At 49.4% G+C, this 19,445-nt stretch overlaps 1 protein-coding gene across 2 annotated transcripts; it reads right to left on the bottom strand.

Moving 5' to 3' along the window:
* Positions 1-223: 223 nt before the first annotated feature.
* Positions 224-18,689, bottom strand: LOC139401000 (WD repeat domain phosphoinositide-interacting protein 2-like). Of its 2 annotated transcripts, XM_071145522.1 has the most exons (9): positions 18,515-18,689; positions 18,304-18,396; positions 16,589-16,659; positions 15,423-15,530; positions 14,639-14,717; positions 14,468-14,553; positions 7,868-7,975; positions 6,129-6,226; positions 224-1,327 (listed from the first exon to the last, which is right to left on the bottom strand). In XM_071145522.1, exons 2-9 carry the CDS (start codon positions 18,382-18,384, stop codon positions 1,212-1,214), a joined length of 747 nt encoding a protein of 248 aa, XP_071001623.1. In that variant the 5' UTR covers positions 18,385-18,396; positions 18,515-18,689; the 3' UTR covers positions 224-1,211. The 2 variants fall into 2 exon arrangements, with proteins under 2 accessions (XP_071001623.1, XP_071001625.1); XM_071145524.1 differs by lacking the exons at positions 18,304-18,396; positions 18,515-18,689 and adding an exon at positions 17,687-17,767.
* Between the last annotated feature and the right edge of the window lie 756 nt (positions 18,690-19,445).

The following is a 19,445-nucleotide window of genomic DNA, read 5'->3' as shown; positions in this document are numbered from 1 at the left end:
TATCAACATGAAGGACACAGAAACATGTCTGTTATCAACATGAAGGACACAGAAACATGTCTGTTATCAACATGAAGGACACAGAAACATGTCTGTTATCAACATGAAGGACACAGAAACATGTCTGTTATCAACATGAAGGACACAGAAACATGTCTGTTACATCAACATGGAGGACACAGAAACATGTCTGTTATCAACATGGAGGACACAGAAACATGTCTGTTACATCAACATGGACTTTATTTATTTCCCAATCATCACCGTTTCACATTTTATACAAAATCATGAATCATTAGAAAACGTCTGATCATGTGACCCCGTCCGTCCAGCCGCTCCGCCTCACCCCAGAGGATCATGGGAAGGCATGTGTCTGACGAGACCCAGTGGACATGCCCCGCCTTGATGATGTCACTACCTGTAGTTTCTGACCAATCAAATCAGACATCACCTCCAGGAATGTAGGCCTCTATTGGCTAAACATCACTCACCCCTAGCTACATCCCTGGTTACACCATAGAGTTAGATAGAGGAATCATCTTTGTATCTGTGCCATTAGAGTCTGTGACAGCACCATTGAAGTTACAACCCATTGTAATCCCCACCCAGTTGACTACTTTAAAATGGTGGATGATGGCAATGTCCAAGGTAAAACAGGTGATATACATGATGAGTCCTCTATCTCTATGGATTAAATTCCTCGCCCAATCAGACACTGGTCTGACTGATCTGTCAATCAATTTCATCTGCCAATGTCTGAAGGCCTCAGCGAGAAGGGGCAAGGCTTGTCCACTGAGCCTTCATCTGATTGGGTAGCCAGTGAGCGACTGGGAAGCTAACGTATGCTAATGTACATGCCCAGCACACACATTTACAGCTCAGCCCACCCACCCACACACACACACACACACTTCAGAGGTCCTTGTTAGAGCGTTGCGTAGCGTTCTGGTCTTGGCACATGTACATGCAAAGCTAAAGAGTCACCTGCACAGGCGGACAGAGGGAGGGAGGGAGACAGAGGGAGGGAGGGAGGGAGACAGAGGGGGAGGGAGGGAGACAGAGGGGGAGGGAGGGAGAAACATGTATACATCCACAGACAGACAGACAGAGGCGCGCGCTGTTGAACGCTGAGAGTTTTTAATCCCACCCTCCATGTTACATGTTCCTAGCAGCACCAGAGGGGCTCTCTGATTGGTTGCTGTAGCTGTCAGTCAGTCCGTCTCCAGGATGAGTGGCGGCTGCTCTTCATTCTCATCGTCCAATCGCAGATCGCTGAGGTCATCCTCTAGTCCCGCCCCTCCCACTGCACCCGCCTCCTCACAGTAACCTGAGGAGAGGACATGGGTTAGAGGTCAGGAATCAGGGTATCCCACCAGACCAAGTGGGGGGATACCCTGCTGCTACCCAGACCAAGTGGAGGGATACCCTGCTGCTACCAGACCAAGTGGAGGGATACCCTGCTGCTACCAGACCAAGTGGAGGGATACCCTGCAGCTACCAGACCAAGTGGGGGGATACCCTGCTTCTACCAGACCAAGTGGATGGATACCCTGCTGCTACCAGACCAAGTGGGGGGATACCCTGCTGCTACCCAGTGGAGGGATACCCTGCTCCTACCCAGTGGAGGGATACCCTGCTGCTACCCAGTGGAGGGATACCCTGCTCCTACCCAGTGGAGGGATACCCTGCTGCTACCCAGTGGAGGGATACCCTGCTGCTACCCAGTGGAGGGATACCCTGCTGCTACCCAGTGGAGGGATACCCTGCTGCTACCCAGTGGAGGGATACCCTGCTGCTACCAGACCAAGTAGTGGGATACCCTGCTCCTACCCAGTGGAGGGATACCCTGATGCTACCACTGCTGTTACTGTACTACAGTACTACTACTACGTAGTGTATACAGTATAATCTTTTTTTGTTTTCTTATCCACATACTATGAAAAAAATAGGTCAAAATTGACAAATTATCCAATAGGTTATAAAAATAAAAGTGTTTTACGAGGCAAGTCAGTTAAGAACAAATTCTAATTAACAATGTCGGCCTACACCAGTCAACCCCGGGCGGAGCTGGGCTGATTATCATCATTTTATGGTTAGAAGTGGACGTGCAAAAATATACGTTTGCACCCCCATATTTGAATTTCCATGTTTGGATCAGCCCAGTCAACAAGAGGAAGAACTACATGGAAAGGCTTGTTGGATCAGCCCAGTCAACAAGAGGAAGAACTACATGGAAAGGCTTGTTGGATCAGCTCAGAGGAAGAACTACATGGAAAGGCTTGTTGGATCAGCCCAGTCAACAAGAGGAAGAACTACATGGAAAGGCTTGTTGGATCAGCTCAGAGGAATAACTACATGGAAAGGCTTGTTGGATCAGCCCAGAGGAAGAACTACATGGAAAGGCTTGTTGGATCAGCCCAGTCAACAAGAGGAAGAACTACATGGAAAGGCTTGTTGGATCAGCTCAGTCAACAAGAGGAAGAACTACATGGAAAGGCTTGTTGGATCAGCCCAGAGGAAGAACTACATGGAAAGGCTTGTTGGATCAGCTCAGTCAACAAGAGGAAGAACTACATGGAAAGGCTTGTTGGATCAGCCCAGAGGAGGAACTACATGGAAAGGCTTGTTGGATCAGCTCAGTCAACAAGAGAAAGAACTACATGGAAAGGCTTGTTGGATCAGCCCAGAGGAAGAACTACATGGAAAGGCTTGTTGGATCAGCTCAGTCAACAAGAGGAGGAACTACATGGAAAGGCTTGTTGGATCAGCTCAGTCAACAAGAGGAGGAACTACATGGAAAGGCTTGTTGGATCAGCCCAGTCAATCTTGTCGGGCAAGATTTATCTCGCTCCATCTTCTCCCACTGGGCTTCCTCTCATCACCATATTTGGTAGTGAGAGGAAACGCCGACCAGGATGCTTCACATTTATACATCATGTGAAACATCTGGCTCATTACTGAATCTGTGCAGTACTTCCCAACCCTCTCCTCGGGGACCACCAGACATTCCACATATTTGTTTTAGCCCTGAATTGGCACAAAAAGCTTCTTTCTCTATAATTTTGTGCACAAATTTGTTTACCTCCCTGTTAGTGAGCATTTCTCCTTCGCCAAGATAATCCATCCACCTAACAGGTGTGGCATATCAAGAAGCTGACTAAACAACACAGGTGCACCTTGTACTGGGGACAATAAAAGGTCACTCTAAAATGTGTGGTTTAACCACACAACAGAATGCCACAGATGTCTCAGTTTGAGGGAGCGTGCAGTAAGGGTTTTCTGTTAGCCGGTAATTGCCGGCTTTTGGCCGATTAAATAAATTAAAAGCCGATAAATATAATCGTAGCCGGCCAAATTCTCTGGGGCTGCCCATCATGCACCCTGATTTCACGCTTCAGCACCATTCTCTCACTCCTTGCTCGCTGCCTGATCGTGTGCCTGCTGCTGAGGACAGGGAGAGAAGAGCCTTGGCCGAGGCTAATGTTGATTGCGAAGATGGAGGCCTTTTTCCTTGAAGTAAAATCTAAGTCAGAGAGTATGCCTACAGTGAAAAGCCCATGTATGGACACATTTTAATATGTAGTGGACAAAGATGAGAAAAGCGTTAGCATGGCCAAATGCAGGCTACTGTGAAACTCACCATTCAGGTAGGATGTCATTTTTAAACTTTTATTTATTTATTTTAATTGTTATTGTCGGCAAATGTGTTTTGTTTCATTCTGTTGAGACATTTTCAATGTATGCTCAGTATTTAGTTCAAGCTAATGATGGGTTAGGCCATGTCTGAATATTTTATGTCTGTTACCACTGATAACCTGAATGACCCTAGAAAGTTTTGGAAGGCTATTAAGTCTATGTCTGGTAACAGTAATGTTAATGAATTACCGTCATGTGTTTTGAAGGACTCTGTTGCTGTATATGACAAAACTGAAATGCTGAATTGTTTCAATGAGCACTTTGTATCATCTGGTAGACTGTTTGATTCAGTGTCCTCTGTACAATCCTGTGTGGATGAACCAGTGAGAGCTGGTCAAACTTTTAGCCATTCTCAGTGCAGGTGGTACATAAAGCCCTGAAATCCTTAGATCAGAGAAAGCCTGCAGGTCCTGATCTTCTTGATCCCTGCTTTTTAAATCTGGCAGCTGATTTCATAGCTGAACCACTTATATCTCTGTTCAATCTAACCCTGGAATGTAATGAAATTCCAAAGATCTGGAAATCAGCATTTGTCCTACCACTTTTAAAAGGGGGAGATCCAACACTTTTAAATAATTATAAGCCAATCTCAAAGCTGTCAACCCTGGTGAAAATACTTGAAACCCTTGTGAGTGAACAGCTAAAATAGTTTTTATTTACTAACTATATTTTATCAATGTACCAATTGGGCGTCAGGAAGAAGCATAGCACAATTACAGCAGCCATGAAGGTTTTAAATGATATCACTGAAGCCCTTGACAAAAAACAGCACTGTGTCTCACTTTTTATTGATCTCTCTAAGGCTTTTGATACAGTTGATCATGCTATACTAAGGCAGAGATTGTCGAGTGTAGGTCTTTCGGAGCATGCAGTTGCATGGTTTGCTAACTATCTGTCTGTTAAATTGTCTGTCTGTAATGGTGAGCCCCAAGGCTCTGTACTTGGTCCTCTCTTATCCACTATTTATATAAATGATTTAGACAAAAATGTCCAAAATGCACAACTTCATTTTTATGCTGATGATGCTGTTATTTACTGTTGTGCCTCGTCTCTTACAAAAGCTTTCCAGAACTTGCAAACTGCTTTTTATACTGTTCAACATACCTTGTGTTAATTGAAGCTTATCCTCAATACTGACAAAACTAAACTAATGTTGTTAGACCTCTGAACCTACCACTTATTACTACTACCTGTCAGGGCAAGACTGAGGTTGTAACCTCATATAAATATCTTGGATACTACCTGTCAGGGCAAGGAGACTGAGGTTGTAACCTCATATAAATATCTTGGAATTTTAATTGATGACGGCCTCTCTTTTAAAATGCATATTCAAATATGAAATATGGATTTTATTTTAGGAATAAGGCCTGTTTTTCTTTTGAAGCCAGAAGGAGGCTAGTATCAGCTACATTTATGCCTTTACTAGACTATGGGGATATTTTATATATGAATGCTTCCGCTCAGTGTTTGAGATCAATTGACACCGTTTACCACGGCACGTTGAGATTTATTTTAAACAGCAAAACCCTTACGCACCACTGAGTTGGCTGGCCTTCTCTAGTCACTCGTAGGCTCAGTCACTGGTATACTTGTATTTACAAAGCCATTTTGGGATTACTACCTTTTTATTTGGGCATTTTTATTGTTCAGAAATGTGGTGGGTCGTCTCTTCGTTCACTGGACTTTATCCTGCTAACTGTTCCAAATGTCCAAACTGAATTTGGTAAAAGGGTCCTCTGGCCATCGTCTTGGAACACCTTACAAAATACTTTTAAACTGGAAGAACTTGTCCCGATTGGTGTTTTTAAATCACTGATGAATGATCTTGAGGATGATTCCCTGACCTGACAATGTTTTTAATTTGCTGTTTTATACTCTTGTGAATTCAATGGTTTTTACTAGATTACTTGTAGTTTTTCATGTTGTCTGTCTGTAATTTCTTTGTAATGACTTGGTGCTGCCTATCTTGGCCAGGGCGCTCTTGAAAAATAGATTTTAATCTCATTAACCTTCCTGGTTAAATAAAGGTTAAATAAAAAATAAAAAAATAAGTAGGCCTGTTGTCAAAGAAATAGCCTATCACTGTCATTTGTTGGGTACGGTAGGTACTAGTCTTTCTTGGTCATTGCTGCAATATAGCCTGTTCCAAACTTTAGTGAAGGTTATATATATATATATATACCCCTGAACCCACTGTTCCCTGGTAGGCCGTCATTGTAAAGAAGAAATTGTTCTTAACTGACTTGCCTCGTTAAATAAAGGTTAAATAAATTAAAAATAAAGAAACTGCCTTGTTCAGGGCAGAAGGACATTCTCAGGGATTTGATCCAGCAACCTTTCGGTTACTGACCCAACGCTCTAACCACTAGGCTACCTGCCGGCCCAGGTTGTCCGGTGCCAATTTGACTAACGGCGCCCTGGGGTGTGTGTACCTTTCATCCCAGCAGTGTTGTAGGTCTGTGCAGTAAGGGGTCGGTCATGTGACCCCTGTTCCAGGATCTCATTGGGCGGCTCAGCACTGCCGTCTAACCTGAGGAACACAGAATGATTTAAGTTCATATACTGTATAACATTTAACAGACACTTTTATCCAAAGCTACTTTCAATGAATACATATGTGTGGCCCGAGCAGGAATGGAGCCCAGGACCCTGCGTTGTTTCATCAATGTGTCACCTGTGTTGTTTCAGTGTTACCTGTGTTGTTTCAGTGTTACCTGTGTTGTTTCACTGTTACCTGTGTTGTTTCATCAGTGTGTTACCTGTGTTGTTTCAGTGCTACCTGTGTTGTTTCAGTGTTACCTGTGTTGTTTCGCTGTTACCTGTGTTGTTTCACCAGTGTGCTACCTGTGTTGTTTCATCAGTGTGTTACCTGTGTTGTTTCAGTGTTACCTGTGTTGTTTCACCAGTGTGTTACCTGTGTTGTTTCAGTGTTACCTGTGTTGTTTCACCAGTGTGTTACCTGTGTTGTTTCAGTGTTACCTGTGTTGTTTCAGTGTTAACTGTGTTGTTTCAGTGTTACCTGTGTTGTTTCATTAGTGTGTTACCTGTGTTGTTTCATCAGTGTGTTGCCTGTGTTGTTTCAGTGTTACCTGTGTTGTTTCAGTGTTACCTGTGTTGTTTCAGTGCTACCTGTGTTGTTTCAGTGTTACCTGTGTTGTTTCAGTGTTACCTGTGTTGTTTCATCAGTGTGTTGCCTGTGTTGTTTCAGTGTTACCTGTGTTGTTTCAGTGTTACCCGTGTTGTTTCAGTGTTACCTTTGTCGTTTCATTAGTGTGTTATCTGTGTTGTTTCAGTGCTACCTGTGTTGTTTCAGTGTTACCTGTGTTGTTTCAGTGTTACCTGTGTTGTTTCATCAGTGTGTTGCCTGTGTTGTTTCAGTGTTACCTGTGTTGTTTCAGTGTTACCCGTGTTGTTTCAGTGTTACCTTTGTCGTTTCATTAGTGTGTTATCTGTGTTGTTTCAGTGTTACCTGTGTTGTTTCAGTGCTACCTGTGTTGTTTCAGTGTTACCTGTGTTGTTTCAGTGTTACCTGTGTTGTTTCATTAGTGTGTTACCTGTGTTGTTTCATCAGTGTGTTGGCTGTGTTGTTTCAGTGTTACCTGTGTTGTTTCAGTGTTACCCGTGTTGTTTCAGTGTTACCTGTGTCGTTTCATTAGTGTGTTACCTGTGTTGTTTCAGTGTTACCTGTGTTGTTTCAGTGTTACCTGTGTTGTTTCAGTGTTACCTGTGTTGTTTCATCAGTGTGTTACCTGTGTTGTTTCAGTGTTACCTGTGTTGTTTCAGTGTTACCTGTGTTGTTTCGGTGTTACTTGTGTTGTTTCAGTGTTACCTGTGTTGTTTCAGTGTTACCTGTGTTGTTTCGGTGTTACTTGTGTTGTTTCAGTGTTACCTGTGTTGTTTCATCAGTGTGTTTGTTACCTGTGTTGTTTCATTAGTGTGTTACCTGTGTTGTTTCAGTGTTACCTGTGTTGTTTCAGTGTTACCTGTGTTGTTTGTGTTACCTGTGTTGTTTCAGTGTTACCTGTGTTGTTTCATCAGTGTGTTGCCTGTGTTGTTTCAGTGTTACCTGTGTTGTTTCAGTGTTACCTGTGTTGTTTCAGTGTTACTTGTGTTGTTTCAGTGTTACCTGTGTTGTTTCATCAGTGTGTTACCTGTGTTGTTTCAGTGTTACCTGTGTTGTTTCATCAGGGTACACTCTCCCCCCTCCTGTGGGTCCAGGTTATAGAGGTACAGATATCCATCAGCTGCAGCTACCAGGAGACGAGGAATCTTTTGGATCCTACACACACACACACACACAAACTTGAATCAGACTCATCTGACTGTGTGTGCGCTTCCCAGCGTGTGAGTGTTAGAGCTTGGCGATATCTGCAAAAAGTCAGCACGATAAATTGACCCATTTAGCTGAATAACGACTAATACATTAATACTACACTATTATTAATACAACACTATTATTAATACAACACTATTATTAATACAACACTATTATTAATACAACACTATTATTATTACAACACTATTATTAATACAACACTATTATTAATACAACACTATTATTATTACAACACTATTATTAATACAACACTATTATTATTACAACACTATATAACAACACTATTATTATTACAACACTATTATCATTACAATGCTATATTATTATGCACAGTTACTTTCCAAAAGGCCGACCTGTCCGTTAACAGGAGGGCTCTAGGCCGACTTCTCTGTTAACGGGAGGGCTCTAGGCCGACTTCTCCGTTAACGGGAGGGCTCTAGGCCGACTTGTCCGTTTTAACGGGGAGGGCTCTAGGCCGACTTCTCCGTTAATGGGAGGGCTCTAGGCCGACTTCTCTGTTAACGGGAGGGCTCTAGGCCGACTTCTCCGTTAACGGGAGGGCTCTAGGCCGACTTCTCCGTTAACGGGAGGGCTCGAGGCCGACTTCTCCGTTAACGGGAGGGCTCTAGGCCGACTTCTCTGTTAATGAGAGGGCTCTAGGCCGACTTCTCCGTTATCGGGAGGGCTCGAGGCCGACTTCTCCGTCAAAGGGAGGGCTCTAGGCCGACTTGTCTGTTTTAACGTGGAAGGGGTCTAGGCTGACTTGTCCGTTTTAACGTGGGAGGGCTCTAGGCCGACTTGTCCATTTTAACGGGGAGGACTCTAGGCCGACTTCTCCGTTAACGGGAGGACTCTAGGCCGACTTCTCCGTTAACGGGAGGGCTCTAGGCCGACTTCTCCGTTAACGGGAGGGCTCGAGGCCGACTACTCCGTTAGTGGGAGGGCTCTAGCCCGACTTGTCCGTTTTAACGGGGAGGGCTCGAGTCCGACCTGTCCGTTTTAACGTGGGAGGGCTCGAGGCCGACCTGTCCGTTTTAACGTGGGAGGGCTCTAGGCAGACTTGTCCGTTTAACGGGGAGGGATCGAGGCCGACCTGTCCTTTTTAACGTGGGAGGGCTCGAGGCCGACTTGTCCGTTTTAACGCGGGAGGGCTCGAGGCCGACCTGTCCGTTTAATGGAGAGGGCTCTAGGCCGACTTGTCCGTTTTAACGTGGGAGGGCTCGAGGCCGACTTGTCCGTTTTAACGGGGAGGGCTCTAGGCCGACTTCTCCATTAAAGGAAGGGCTCGAGGCCGACTTCTCCGTTAACGGGAGGTCTCTAGGCCGACTTCTCCATTAACGGGAGGGCTCTAGGCCGACTTCTCCGTTAACGGGAGGGCTCTAGGCCGACTTCTCCGTTAAAGGGAGGGCTCTATGCCGACTTGTCCGTTTTAACGGGGAGGGCTCTAGGCCGACTTCTCCATTAAAGGAAGGGCTCGAGGCCGACTTCTCCGTTAACGGGAGGGCTCTAGGCCGACTTCTCCGTTAACGGGAGGGCTCTAAGCCGACTTCTCCGTTAACGGGAGGGCTCTAGGCCGACTTCTCCGTTAAAGGGAGGGCTCTATGCCGACCTGTCCGTTTTAACGTGGGAGGGTTCTAGGCAGACTTGTCGGCCTCGATCCCTCCCCGTTAAACGGACAAGTCGGCCTCGAGCCCTCCCACGTTAAAACGGACAAGTCGGCCTCGAGCCCTCCCACGTTAAAACGGACAGGTCGGCCTCGATCCCTCCCCGTTAAACGGACCTGTCCGTTTTAACGTGGGAGGGCTCGAGGCCGACATGTCCGTTTTAACGTGGGAGGGCTCGAGGCCGACTTGTCCGTTTTAACGCGGGAGGGCTCGAGGCCGACCTGTCCGTTTAATGGAGAGGGCTCTAGGCCGACTTGTCCGTTTTAACGTGGGAGGGCTCGAGGCCGACTTGTCCGTTTTAACGGGGAGGGCTCTAGGCCGACTTCTCCATTAAAGGAAGGGCTCGAGGCCGACTTCTCCGTTAACGGGAGGTCTCTAGGCCGACTTCTCCATTAACGGGAGGGCTCTAGGCCGACTTCTCCGTTAACGGGAGGGCTCTAGGCCGACTTCTCCGTTAAAGGGAGGGCTCTATGCCGACTTGTCCGTTTTAACGGGGAGGGCTCTAGGCCGACTTCTCCATTAAAGGAAGGGCTCGAGGCCGACTTCTCCGTTAACGGGAGGGCTCTAGGCCGACTTCTCCATAAACGGGAGGGCTCTAGGCCGACTTCTCCGTTAACGGGAGGGCTCTAGGCCGACTTCTCTGTTAAAGGGAGGGCTCTATGCCGACCTGTCCGTTTTAACGTGGGAGGGTTCTAGGCAGACTTGTCGGCCTCGATCCCTCCCCGTTAAACGGACAAGTCGGCATAGAGCCCTCCCTTTAACGGGAGGGCTCTAGGCCGACTTCTCCGTTAACGGGAGGGCTCTAGGCCGACTTCTCTGTTAAAGGGAGGGCTCTATGCCGACTTGTCCATTTTAACGGGGAGGGCTCTAGGCCGACTTCTCCGTTAACGGGAGGGCTCGAGGCCGACTACTCCATTAGTGGGAGGGCTCTAGCCCGACTTGTCCGTTTTAACGGGGAGGGATCGAGGCCGACCTGTCCGTTTTAACGTGGGAGGGCTCGAGGCCGACTTGTCCGTTTTAACGGGGAGGGCTCTAGGCCGACTTCTCCATTAAAGGAAGGGCTCGAGGCCGACTTCTCCGTTAACGGGAGGGCTCTAGGCCGACTTCTCCATTAACGGGAGGGCTCTAGGCCGACTTCTCCGTTAACGGGAGGGCTCTAGGCCGACTTCTCCGTTAAAGGGAGGGCTCTATGCCGACTTGTCCGTTTTAACGGGGAGGGCTCTAGGCCGACTTCTCCATTAAAGGAAGGGCTCGAGGCCGACTTCTCCGTTAACGGGAGGGCTCTAGGGCGACTTCTCCGTTAACGGGAGGGCTCTAGGCCGACTTCTCCGTTAACGGGAGGGCTCTAGGCCGACTTCTCCGTTAACGGGAGGGCTCTAGGCCGACTTCTCCGTTAACGGGAGGGCTCTAGGCCGACTTCTCCGTTAACGGGAGGGCTCTAGGCCGACTTCTCTGTTAAAGGGAGGGCTCTATACCGACTTGTCCGTTTTAACGGGGAGGGCTCTAGGCCGACTTCTCCGTTAATGGGAGGGCTCGAGGCCGACAATTTCCATTTTAACGGGGAGGGATCGAGGCCGACCTGTCCGTTTTAACGTGGGAGGGCTCTAGGCCGACTTGTCCGTTTTAACGTGGGAGGGCTCGAGGCCGACTTGTCCGTGTTAACGCGGAGGGCTCGAGGCCGACCTGTCCGTTTAATGGAGAGGGCTCTAGGCCGACTTGTCCGTTTTAACGTGGGAGGGCTCGAGGCCGACTTGTCCGTTTTAACGGGGAGGGCTCTAGGCCGACTTCTCCATTAAAGGAAGGGCTCGAGGCCGACTTCTCCGTTAACGGGAGGGCTCTAGGCCGACTTCTCCATTAACGGGAGGGCTCTAGGCCGACTTCTCCGTTAACGGGAGGGCTCTAGGCCGACTTCTCCGTTAAAGGGAGGGCTCGAGGCCGACTTGTCCGTGTTAACGCGGAGGGCTCGAGGCCGACCTGTCCGTTTAATGGAGAGGGCTCTAGGCCGACTTGTCCGTTTTAACGTGGGAGGGCTCGAGGCCGACTTGTCCGTTTTAACGGGGAGGGCTCTAGGCCGACTTCTCCATTAAAGGAAGGGCTCGAGGCCGACTTCTCCGTTAACGGGAGGGCTCTAGGCCGACTTCTCCATTAACGGGAGGGCTCTAGGCCGACTTCTCCGTTAACGGGAGGGCTCTAGGCCGACTTCTCCGTTAAAGGAAGGGCTCTATGCCGACTTGTCCGTTTTAACGGGGAGGGCTCTAGGCCGACTTCTCCATTAAAGGAAGGGCTCGAGGCCGACTTCTCCGTTAACGGGAGGGCTCTAGGCCGACTTCTCCGTTAACGGGAGGGCTCTAGGCCGACTTCTCCGTTAACGGGAGGGCTCTAGGCCGACTTCTCCGTTAACGGGAGGGCTCTAGGCCGACTTCTCCGTTAACGGGAGGGCTCTAGGCCGACTTCTCCGTTAACGGGAGGGCTCTAGGCCGACTTCTCCGTTAAAGGGAGGGCTCTATGCCGACTTGTCCGTTTTAACGGGGAGGGCTCTAGGCCGACTTCTCCATTAAAGGAAGGGCTCGAGGCCGACTTCTCCGTTAACGGGAGGGCTCTAGGCCGACTTCTCCGTTAACGGGAGGGCTCTAGGCCGACTTCTCCGTTAACGGGAGGGCTCTAGGCCGACTTCTCCGTTAACGGGAGGGCTCTAGGCCGACTTCTCCGTTAATGGGAGGGCTCGAGGCCGACAATTTCCATTTTAACGGGGAGGGATCGAGGCCGACCTGTCCTTTTAACGTGGGAGGGCTCTAGGCCGACTTGTCCGTTTTAACGCGGGAGGGCTCGAGGCCGACCTGTCCGTTTAATGGAGAGGGCTCTAGGCCGACTTGTCCGTTTTAACGTGGGAGGGCTCGAGGCCGACTTGTCCGTTTTAACGGGGAGAGCTCTAGGCCGACTTCTCCATTAAAGGAAGGGCTCGAGGCCGACTTGTCCGTTAACGGGAGGGCTCTAGGCCGACTTCTCCGTTAACGGGAGGGCTCTAGGCCGACTTCTCCGTTAACGGGAGGGCTCTAGGCCGACTTCTCCGTTAAAGGGAGGGCTCTATGCCGACTTCTCCGTTAACGGGAGGGCTCTATGCCGACTTCTCCGTTAACGGGAGGGCTCTAGGCCGACTTCTCCGTTAACGGGAGGGCTCTAGGCCGACTTCTCCGTTAACGGGAGGGCTCTAGGCCGACTTCTCTGTTAAAGGGAGGGCTCTATGCCGACTTGTCCGTTTTAACGGGGAGGGCTCTAGGCCGACTTCTCCGTTAATGGGAGGGCTCGAGGCCGACAATTTCCATTTTAACGGGGAGGGATCGAGGCCGACCTGTCCGTTTTAACGTGGGAGGGCTCTAGGCCGACTTGTCCGTTTTAACGCGGGAGGGCTCGAGGCCGACCTGTCCGTTTAATGGAGAGGGCTCTAGGCCGACTTGTCCGTTTTAACGTGGGAGGGCTCGAGGCCGACTTGTCCGTTTTAACGGGGAGGGCTCTAGGCCGACTTCTCCATTAAAGGAAGGGCTCGAGGCCGACTTGTCCGTTAACGGGAGGGCTCTAGGCCGACTTCTCCGTTAACGGGAGGGCTCTAGGCCGACTTCTCCGTTAACGGGAGGGCTCTAGGCCGACTTCTCCGTTAAAGGGAGGGCTCTATGCCGACTTCTCCGTTAACGGGAGGGCTCTAGGCCGACTTCTCCGTTAAAGGGAGGGCTCTATGCCGACTTCTCCGTTAACGGGAGGGCTCTAGGCCGACTTCTCCGTTAACGGGAGGGCTCTAGGCCGACTTCTCCGTTAACGGGAGAGCTCTAGGCCGACTTCTCCGTTAACGGGAGGGCTCTAGGCTGACTTCTCCGTTAATGGGAGGGCTCTAGGCTGACTTTTTCCCAGGGAAGACGTTTTAACATGTTCAGGGAATGAATGATGGATAGTTTAATGTGCAACATGATAAAATAGGATCCAGAATGATCAGATTTATTTAGTCTCTTTAGAGATTAATTTGCCTGGCTGTTTTTTTGTGAATACTGGCCTAGGCTATATAATTCACCACCTGAGGAAGTGGGAACTCAAAACACATCAGCTAGATTGCTAACTCAAAATGTGATCGTTGCTCGAACAGTAAATTGTATGTTCTCCAAAAACGTTGCTTGGTAGACATAGAGCCACTCCGTTTTCTCAGGCGCATCTCAATTACCCTACTCTGTTTGTAATGAGGAGAGGAAGTGAGGGCAGGCAGTGAGGAGAGGAAGTGAGGGCAGGCTGTGAGAAGAGGAAGTGAGGGCAGACAGTGAAACAGGGACGATACTTTCATTGCAGGAAGCAGATTAATGCACGTTACTATTGACGACCAAACAATATGGAAGAATGTTATGTTGGCTAATCCCCCAAATGACCAACGTCAGATAAACTGGGGGAGAGCAGGGCGATGTTGGGAATATGGTCCCAGCTCTAGAGTCTGGTAGAGAACGTTCTAGTGGGTGGGAGGGAATATGTTCCCAGCTCTAGAGTCTGGTAGAGAACGTTCTAGTGGGTGTGTGGGGGGGAATATGGTCCCAGCTCTAGAGTCTGGTAGAGAACATTCTAGTGGGTGTGTGGGGGGGAATATGGTACCAGCTCTAGAGTCTGGTAGAGAACGTTCTAGTGGGTGGGGGGAATATGGTCCCAGCTCTAGAGTCTGGTAGAGAACGTTCTAGTGGGTGGGGGGAATATGTTCCCAGCTCTAGAGTCTGGTAGAGAACATTCTAGTGGGTGTTCTTACAGGGCCAGAGCACAGATGTTCTTGTGTCCAGAGAAGGGCAGTCGTACGGTGGCGAAGGCTCGTCCCTGAGTGAACATCTCTGTCACCTGACGCACACAGAGGAGACATGGTCAGACAACACACACACACACACACACACCACACACTCTCTCAAAAGGAAGTCCCACTCACCTGAGAGGGCAGGTAGGTGGTGGACGCCATCAGGACCTTCCCAAAGTATCCACCCCATGTCGTCGGCTCCTCTGTTGGCCTACACACACCATGTTAATATACAGGACAACATCTCCTCTGCTGGCCTACACACACACACCATGTTAATATACAGGACAACATCTCCTCTGCTGGCCCACACACACACCATGTTAATATACAGGACAACATCTCCTCTGTTGGCCCACACACACACCATGTTAATATACAGGACAACATCTCCTCTGCTGCCCTACACACACACCATGTTAATATACAGGACAACATCTCCTCTGCTGGCCCACACACACACCATGTTAATATACAGGACAACATCTCCTCTGCTGCCCCACACACACACCATGTTAATATACAGGACAACATCTCCTCTGTTGGCCTACACACACACCATGTTAATATACAGGACAACATCTCCTCTGCTGGCCTACACACACACCATGTTAATATACAGGACAACATCTCCTCTGTTGGCCTACACACACACCATGTTAATATACAGGACAACATCTCCTCTGCTGCCCTACACACACACCATGTTAATATACAGGACAACATCTCCTCTGTTGGCCTACACACACACCATGCTAATATACAGGACAACATCTCCTCTGTTGGCCTACACACACACACCATGTTAATATACAGGACAACATCTCCTCTGCTGGCCCACACACACACCATGTTAATATACAGGACAACATCTAGAATCAGACTAATGCAGCCAGGTGGGGGAGGGGGTACTTACTTCTCTTTCTGCGTCTCTAGTTTGAAGATGTGGACCGTCTCCGTGTTACTGGATGCTGATAGGTAGAGGCCTTCCATACTGAAGGCCAGGGAACAGATAGATACACACCTAACACACACACACACACACACACACACACACACACACTTCAGTGTGTCAGACTGAACTCAGCTGTAGCTCATTTAATATTGTCCACTATTAAAACACATATTACTATATAGAGTGGAATGAAGGAGAAGAAGGAGGGAGATGAAGAAGAGGGAGGGAGATGAAGAAGGAGAGAGATGAAGAAGAAGGAGGGAGACGAAGGAGGGAGATGAAGAAGGAGGGAGAAGAAGAAGAAGGAGGGAGACGAAGGAGGGAGATGAAGAAGAAGGAGGGAGACGAAGGAGGGAGATGAAGAAGGAGGAGGGAGAAGAATAAGAAGAAGGAGGGAGATGAAGAAGGAGGGAGAAGAAGAAGAAGGAGGGAGACGAAGGAGGGAGATGAAGAAGGAGGGAGACGAAGGAGGGAGATGAAGAAGGAGGAGGGAGAAGAATAAGAAGAAGGAGGGAGATGAAGAAGAAGGAGGGAGATGAAGAAGGAGGGAGATGAAGGAGGAGGGAGATGAAGGAGGAGGGAGATGAAGGAGGAGGGAGATGAAGAAGAAGGGAGATGAAGGAGGAGGGAGATGAAGGAGGAGGGAGATGAAGGAGGAGGGAGAAGAAGAAGAAGGAGGGAGATGAAGGAGGAGGGAGATGAAGAAGAAGGAGGGAGAAGATGAAGAAGGAGGGAGATGAAGGAGGAGGGAGAAGAAGAAGAAGGAGGGAGATGAAGGAGGAGGGAGATGAAGGAGGAGGGAGATGAAGGAGGAGGGAGAAGAAGAAGAAGGAGGGAGATGAAGGAGGAGGGAGATGAAGGAGGAGGGAGATGAAGAAGAAGGAGGGAGAAGATGAAGAAGGAGGGAGATGAAAGAGGAGGGAGATGAAGAAGAAGGAGGGAGAAGATGAAGAAGGAGGGAGATGAAGAAGGAGGGAGAAGAAGGAGGAGGGAGATGAAGGAGGAGGGAGATGAAGAAGGAGGGAGAAGAAGGAGGAGGGAGATGAAGAAGAAGGAGGGAGATGAAGGAGGAGGGAGATGAAGAAGGAGGGAGAAGATGAAGAAGGAGGGAGAAGAAGAAGTCCTACCTTTTGACTCCTCGACGGAACTCAAACAGTTTCTGTCCCTCAGGGATGGAGAACACACGAATCACCGTACCCTATCAGAAACCACCGATACATTACACACAGGATAGCTGATCCCTGATACAGCGAGGTTCCAAAACACACACTTCCAGCCGGTCCACCACTACACTGTTAATACCCATCAGATCTGCTACCATGGATGGGTCAGGGTTAAGGGTCAGGGTTAAGGGTCAGGGTTAAGGGTCAGGGTTAAGGGCCAGGGTTAAGGGCCAGGGTTAAGGGCCAGGGTTAAGGGCCAGGGTTAAGGGCCAAGGCCAGGGTTAAGGGTTAAGGCCAGGGTTAAGGGCCAGGGTTAAGGGCCAGGGTTAAGGGCCAAGGCCAGGGTTAAGGGTCAAGGCCAGGGTTAAGGGTCAGGGCCATAGAGATGGATAGAGAATAGTATCTCTATGGTAAGGGTCAGGGTTAAGGGCCATAGAGATGGATAGAAAATAGTATCTGTATGGTAAGGGTCAGGGTTAAGGGTCGGGGTTAAGGGTCGGGGTTAAGGGTCGGGGTTAAGGGCCATAGAGATGGATAGAGAATAGTATCTATATGGTAAGGGTCAGGGTTAAGGGTCGGGGTTAAGGGCCATAGAGATGGATAGAGAATAGTATCTATATGGTAAGGGTCAGGGTTAAGGGTCAGGGTTACGGGTCGGGGTTAAGGGTCGGGGTTAAGGGCCAGGGTTAAGGGCCAGGGTTAAGGGCCAGGGTTAAGGGTCAGGGTTAAGGGCCAGGGTTAAGGGTCAGGGTTAAAGGTTGGGCCATAGAGATGGATAGAAAATAGTATCTGTATGGTAAGGGTCAGAGTTAAGGGCCAGGGTTAAGGGCCAGGGTTAAGGGTCAGGGTTAAGGGCCAGGGTTAAGGGCCAGGGTTAAGGGCCAGGGTTAAGGGCCAGGGTTAAGGGCCAGGGTTAAGGGCCAGGGTTAAGGGTCAGGGTTAAGGGCCAGGGTTAAGGGCCAGGGTTAAGGGCCAGGGTTAAGTGCCAGGGTTAAGGGTCAGGGCAGAGGGACCGGCTGACACCACCTCAGTAGTTCAGTGTAACAGTTTAAAGTGTCCCACCTTCTCCGAGGCTGTGGCCAGTTTGGTTCCGCTAGCATCAAACACCACAGCTGCTAATGGACTGTCATGGGCTGGGATCATGTGCCAGGGGCCATAGAGATGGATAGAAAATAGTATCTGTATGGTAAGGGTCAGGGTTAAGGGTCAGGGTTAAGGGTCAGGGTTAAGGGTCGGGGTTAAGGGTCGGGGTTAAGGGTCAGGGTTACGGGTCGGGGTTAAGGGTCGGGGTTAAGGGCCAGGGTTAAGGGCCAGGGTTAAGGGCCAGGGTTAAGGGTCAGGGTTAAGGGCCAGGGTTAAGGGTCAGGGTTAAAGGTTGGGCCATAGAGATGGATAGAAAATAGTATCTGTATGGTAAGGGTCAGAGTTAAGGGCCAGGGTTAAGGGCCAGGGTTAAGGGTCAGGGTTAAGGGCCAGGGTTAAGGGCCAGGGTTAAGGGCCAGGGTTAAGGGCCAGGGTTAAGGGCCAGGGTTAAGGGCCAGGGTTAAGGGTCAGGGTTAAGGGCCAGGGTTAAGGGCCAGGGTTAAGGGCCAGGGTTAAGTGCCAGGGTTAAGGGTCAGGGCAGAGGGACCGGCTGACACCACCTCAGTAGTTCAGTGTAACAGTTTAAAGTGTCCCACCTTCTCCGAGGCTGTGGCCAGTTTGGTTCCGCTAGCATCAAACACCACAGCTGCTAATGGACTGTCATGGGCTGGGATCATGTTGGCTGCCCTCTGGAGACACAGTAAAACACACAGAGACTGAAACAGCACAGTTGTAGTAGAGCTAGCCATCTTCAATGTGTGTGTGTGTGTGTGTGTGTGTGTGTGTGTGTGTGTGTGTGTGTCGTACCAGGTTGACCGTGTCGAACACCTGGACCTCTCCTATTGTAGCACTGCCGGGGTAGGCCAGGTAACAGTTATCATTACTGATGGAGAGAGCACACAACCCTGGGGAGAGAACACACGGATATTACAGTAGGAGAAAACACACAACCCTGGGGAGAGAACACACAACCCTGGGGAGAACACACAACCCTGGGGAGAGAACACACAACCCTGGGGAGAGAACACACAACCCTGGGGAGAGAACACACAACCCTGGGGAGAGAACACACAACCCTGGGGAGAGAACACACGGATATTACAGTAGAATAAAACACACAACCCTGGGGAGAGAACACACAACCCTGGGGAGAGAACACACAGATATTACAGTAGGAGAGAACACACAACCCTGGGGAGAGAACACACAACCCTGGGGAGAGAACACACGGATATTACAGGAGGAGAGAACACACAACCCTGGGGAGAGAACACACAACCCTGGGGAGAGAACACACAACCCTGGGGAGAGAACACACAACCCTGGGGAGAGAACACACAACCCTGGGGAGAGAACACACGGATATTACAGGAGGAGAGAACACACAACCCTGGGGAGAGAACACACAACCCTGGGGAGAGAACACACAACCCTGGGGAGAGAACACACAACCCTGGGGAGAGAACACACAACCCTGGGGAGAGAACACACAACCCTGGGGAGAGAACACACAGATATTACAGGAGGAGAGAAACACACAACCCTGGGGAGAGAACACACAACCCTGGGGAGAGAACACACAACCCTGGGGAGAGAACACACAACCCTGGGGAGAGAACACACAACCCTGGGGAGAGAACACACGGATATTACAGGAGGAGTGAAACACACAACCCTGGGGAGAGAACACACAACCCTGGGGAGAGAACACACAACCCTGGGGAGAGAACACACAACC

Source organism: Oncorhynchus clarkii, unplaced genomic scaffold (assembly GCF_045791955.1).
Source record: "Oncorhynchus clarkii lewisi isolate Uvic-CL-2024 unplaced genomic scaffold, UVic_Ocla_1.0 unplaced_contig_11059_pilon_pilon, whole genome shotgun sequence".
Taxonomy (NCBI): domain Eukaryota; kingdom Metazoa; phylum Chordata; class Actinopteri; order Salmoniformes; family Salmonidae; genus Oncorhynchus; species Oncorhynchus clarkii.
This window is presented reverse-complemented; position numbering and strand designations above follow the sequence as displayed.

Bases quoted from the DNA above. Each gene is read 5' to 3' on its own strand.
- LOC139401000 (XM_071145522.1), bottom strand. From the start codon at position 18,384: ATGATCCCAGCCCATGACAGTCCATTAGCAGCTGTGGTGTTTGATGCT. The intron at 14,718-15,422 runs GTAAGTACCCCC...TGGTGTGTGTAG, and splicing joins CTAGAGACGCAGAAAGAGAA to GCCAACAGAGGAGCCGACGA. The intron at 7,976-14,467 runs GTAAGAACACCC...GTGTGTGTGTAG, and splicing joins AACATCTGTGCTCTGGCCCT to GATCCAAAAGATTCCTCGTC.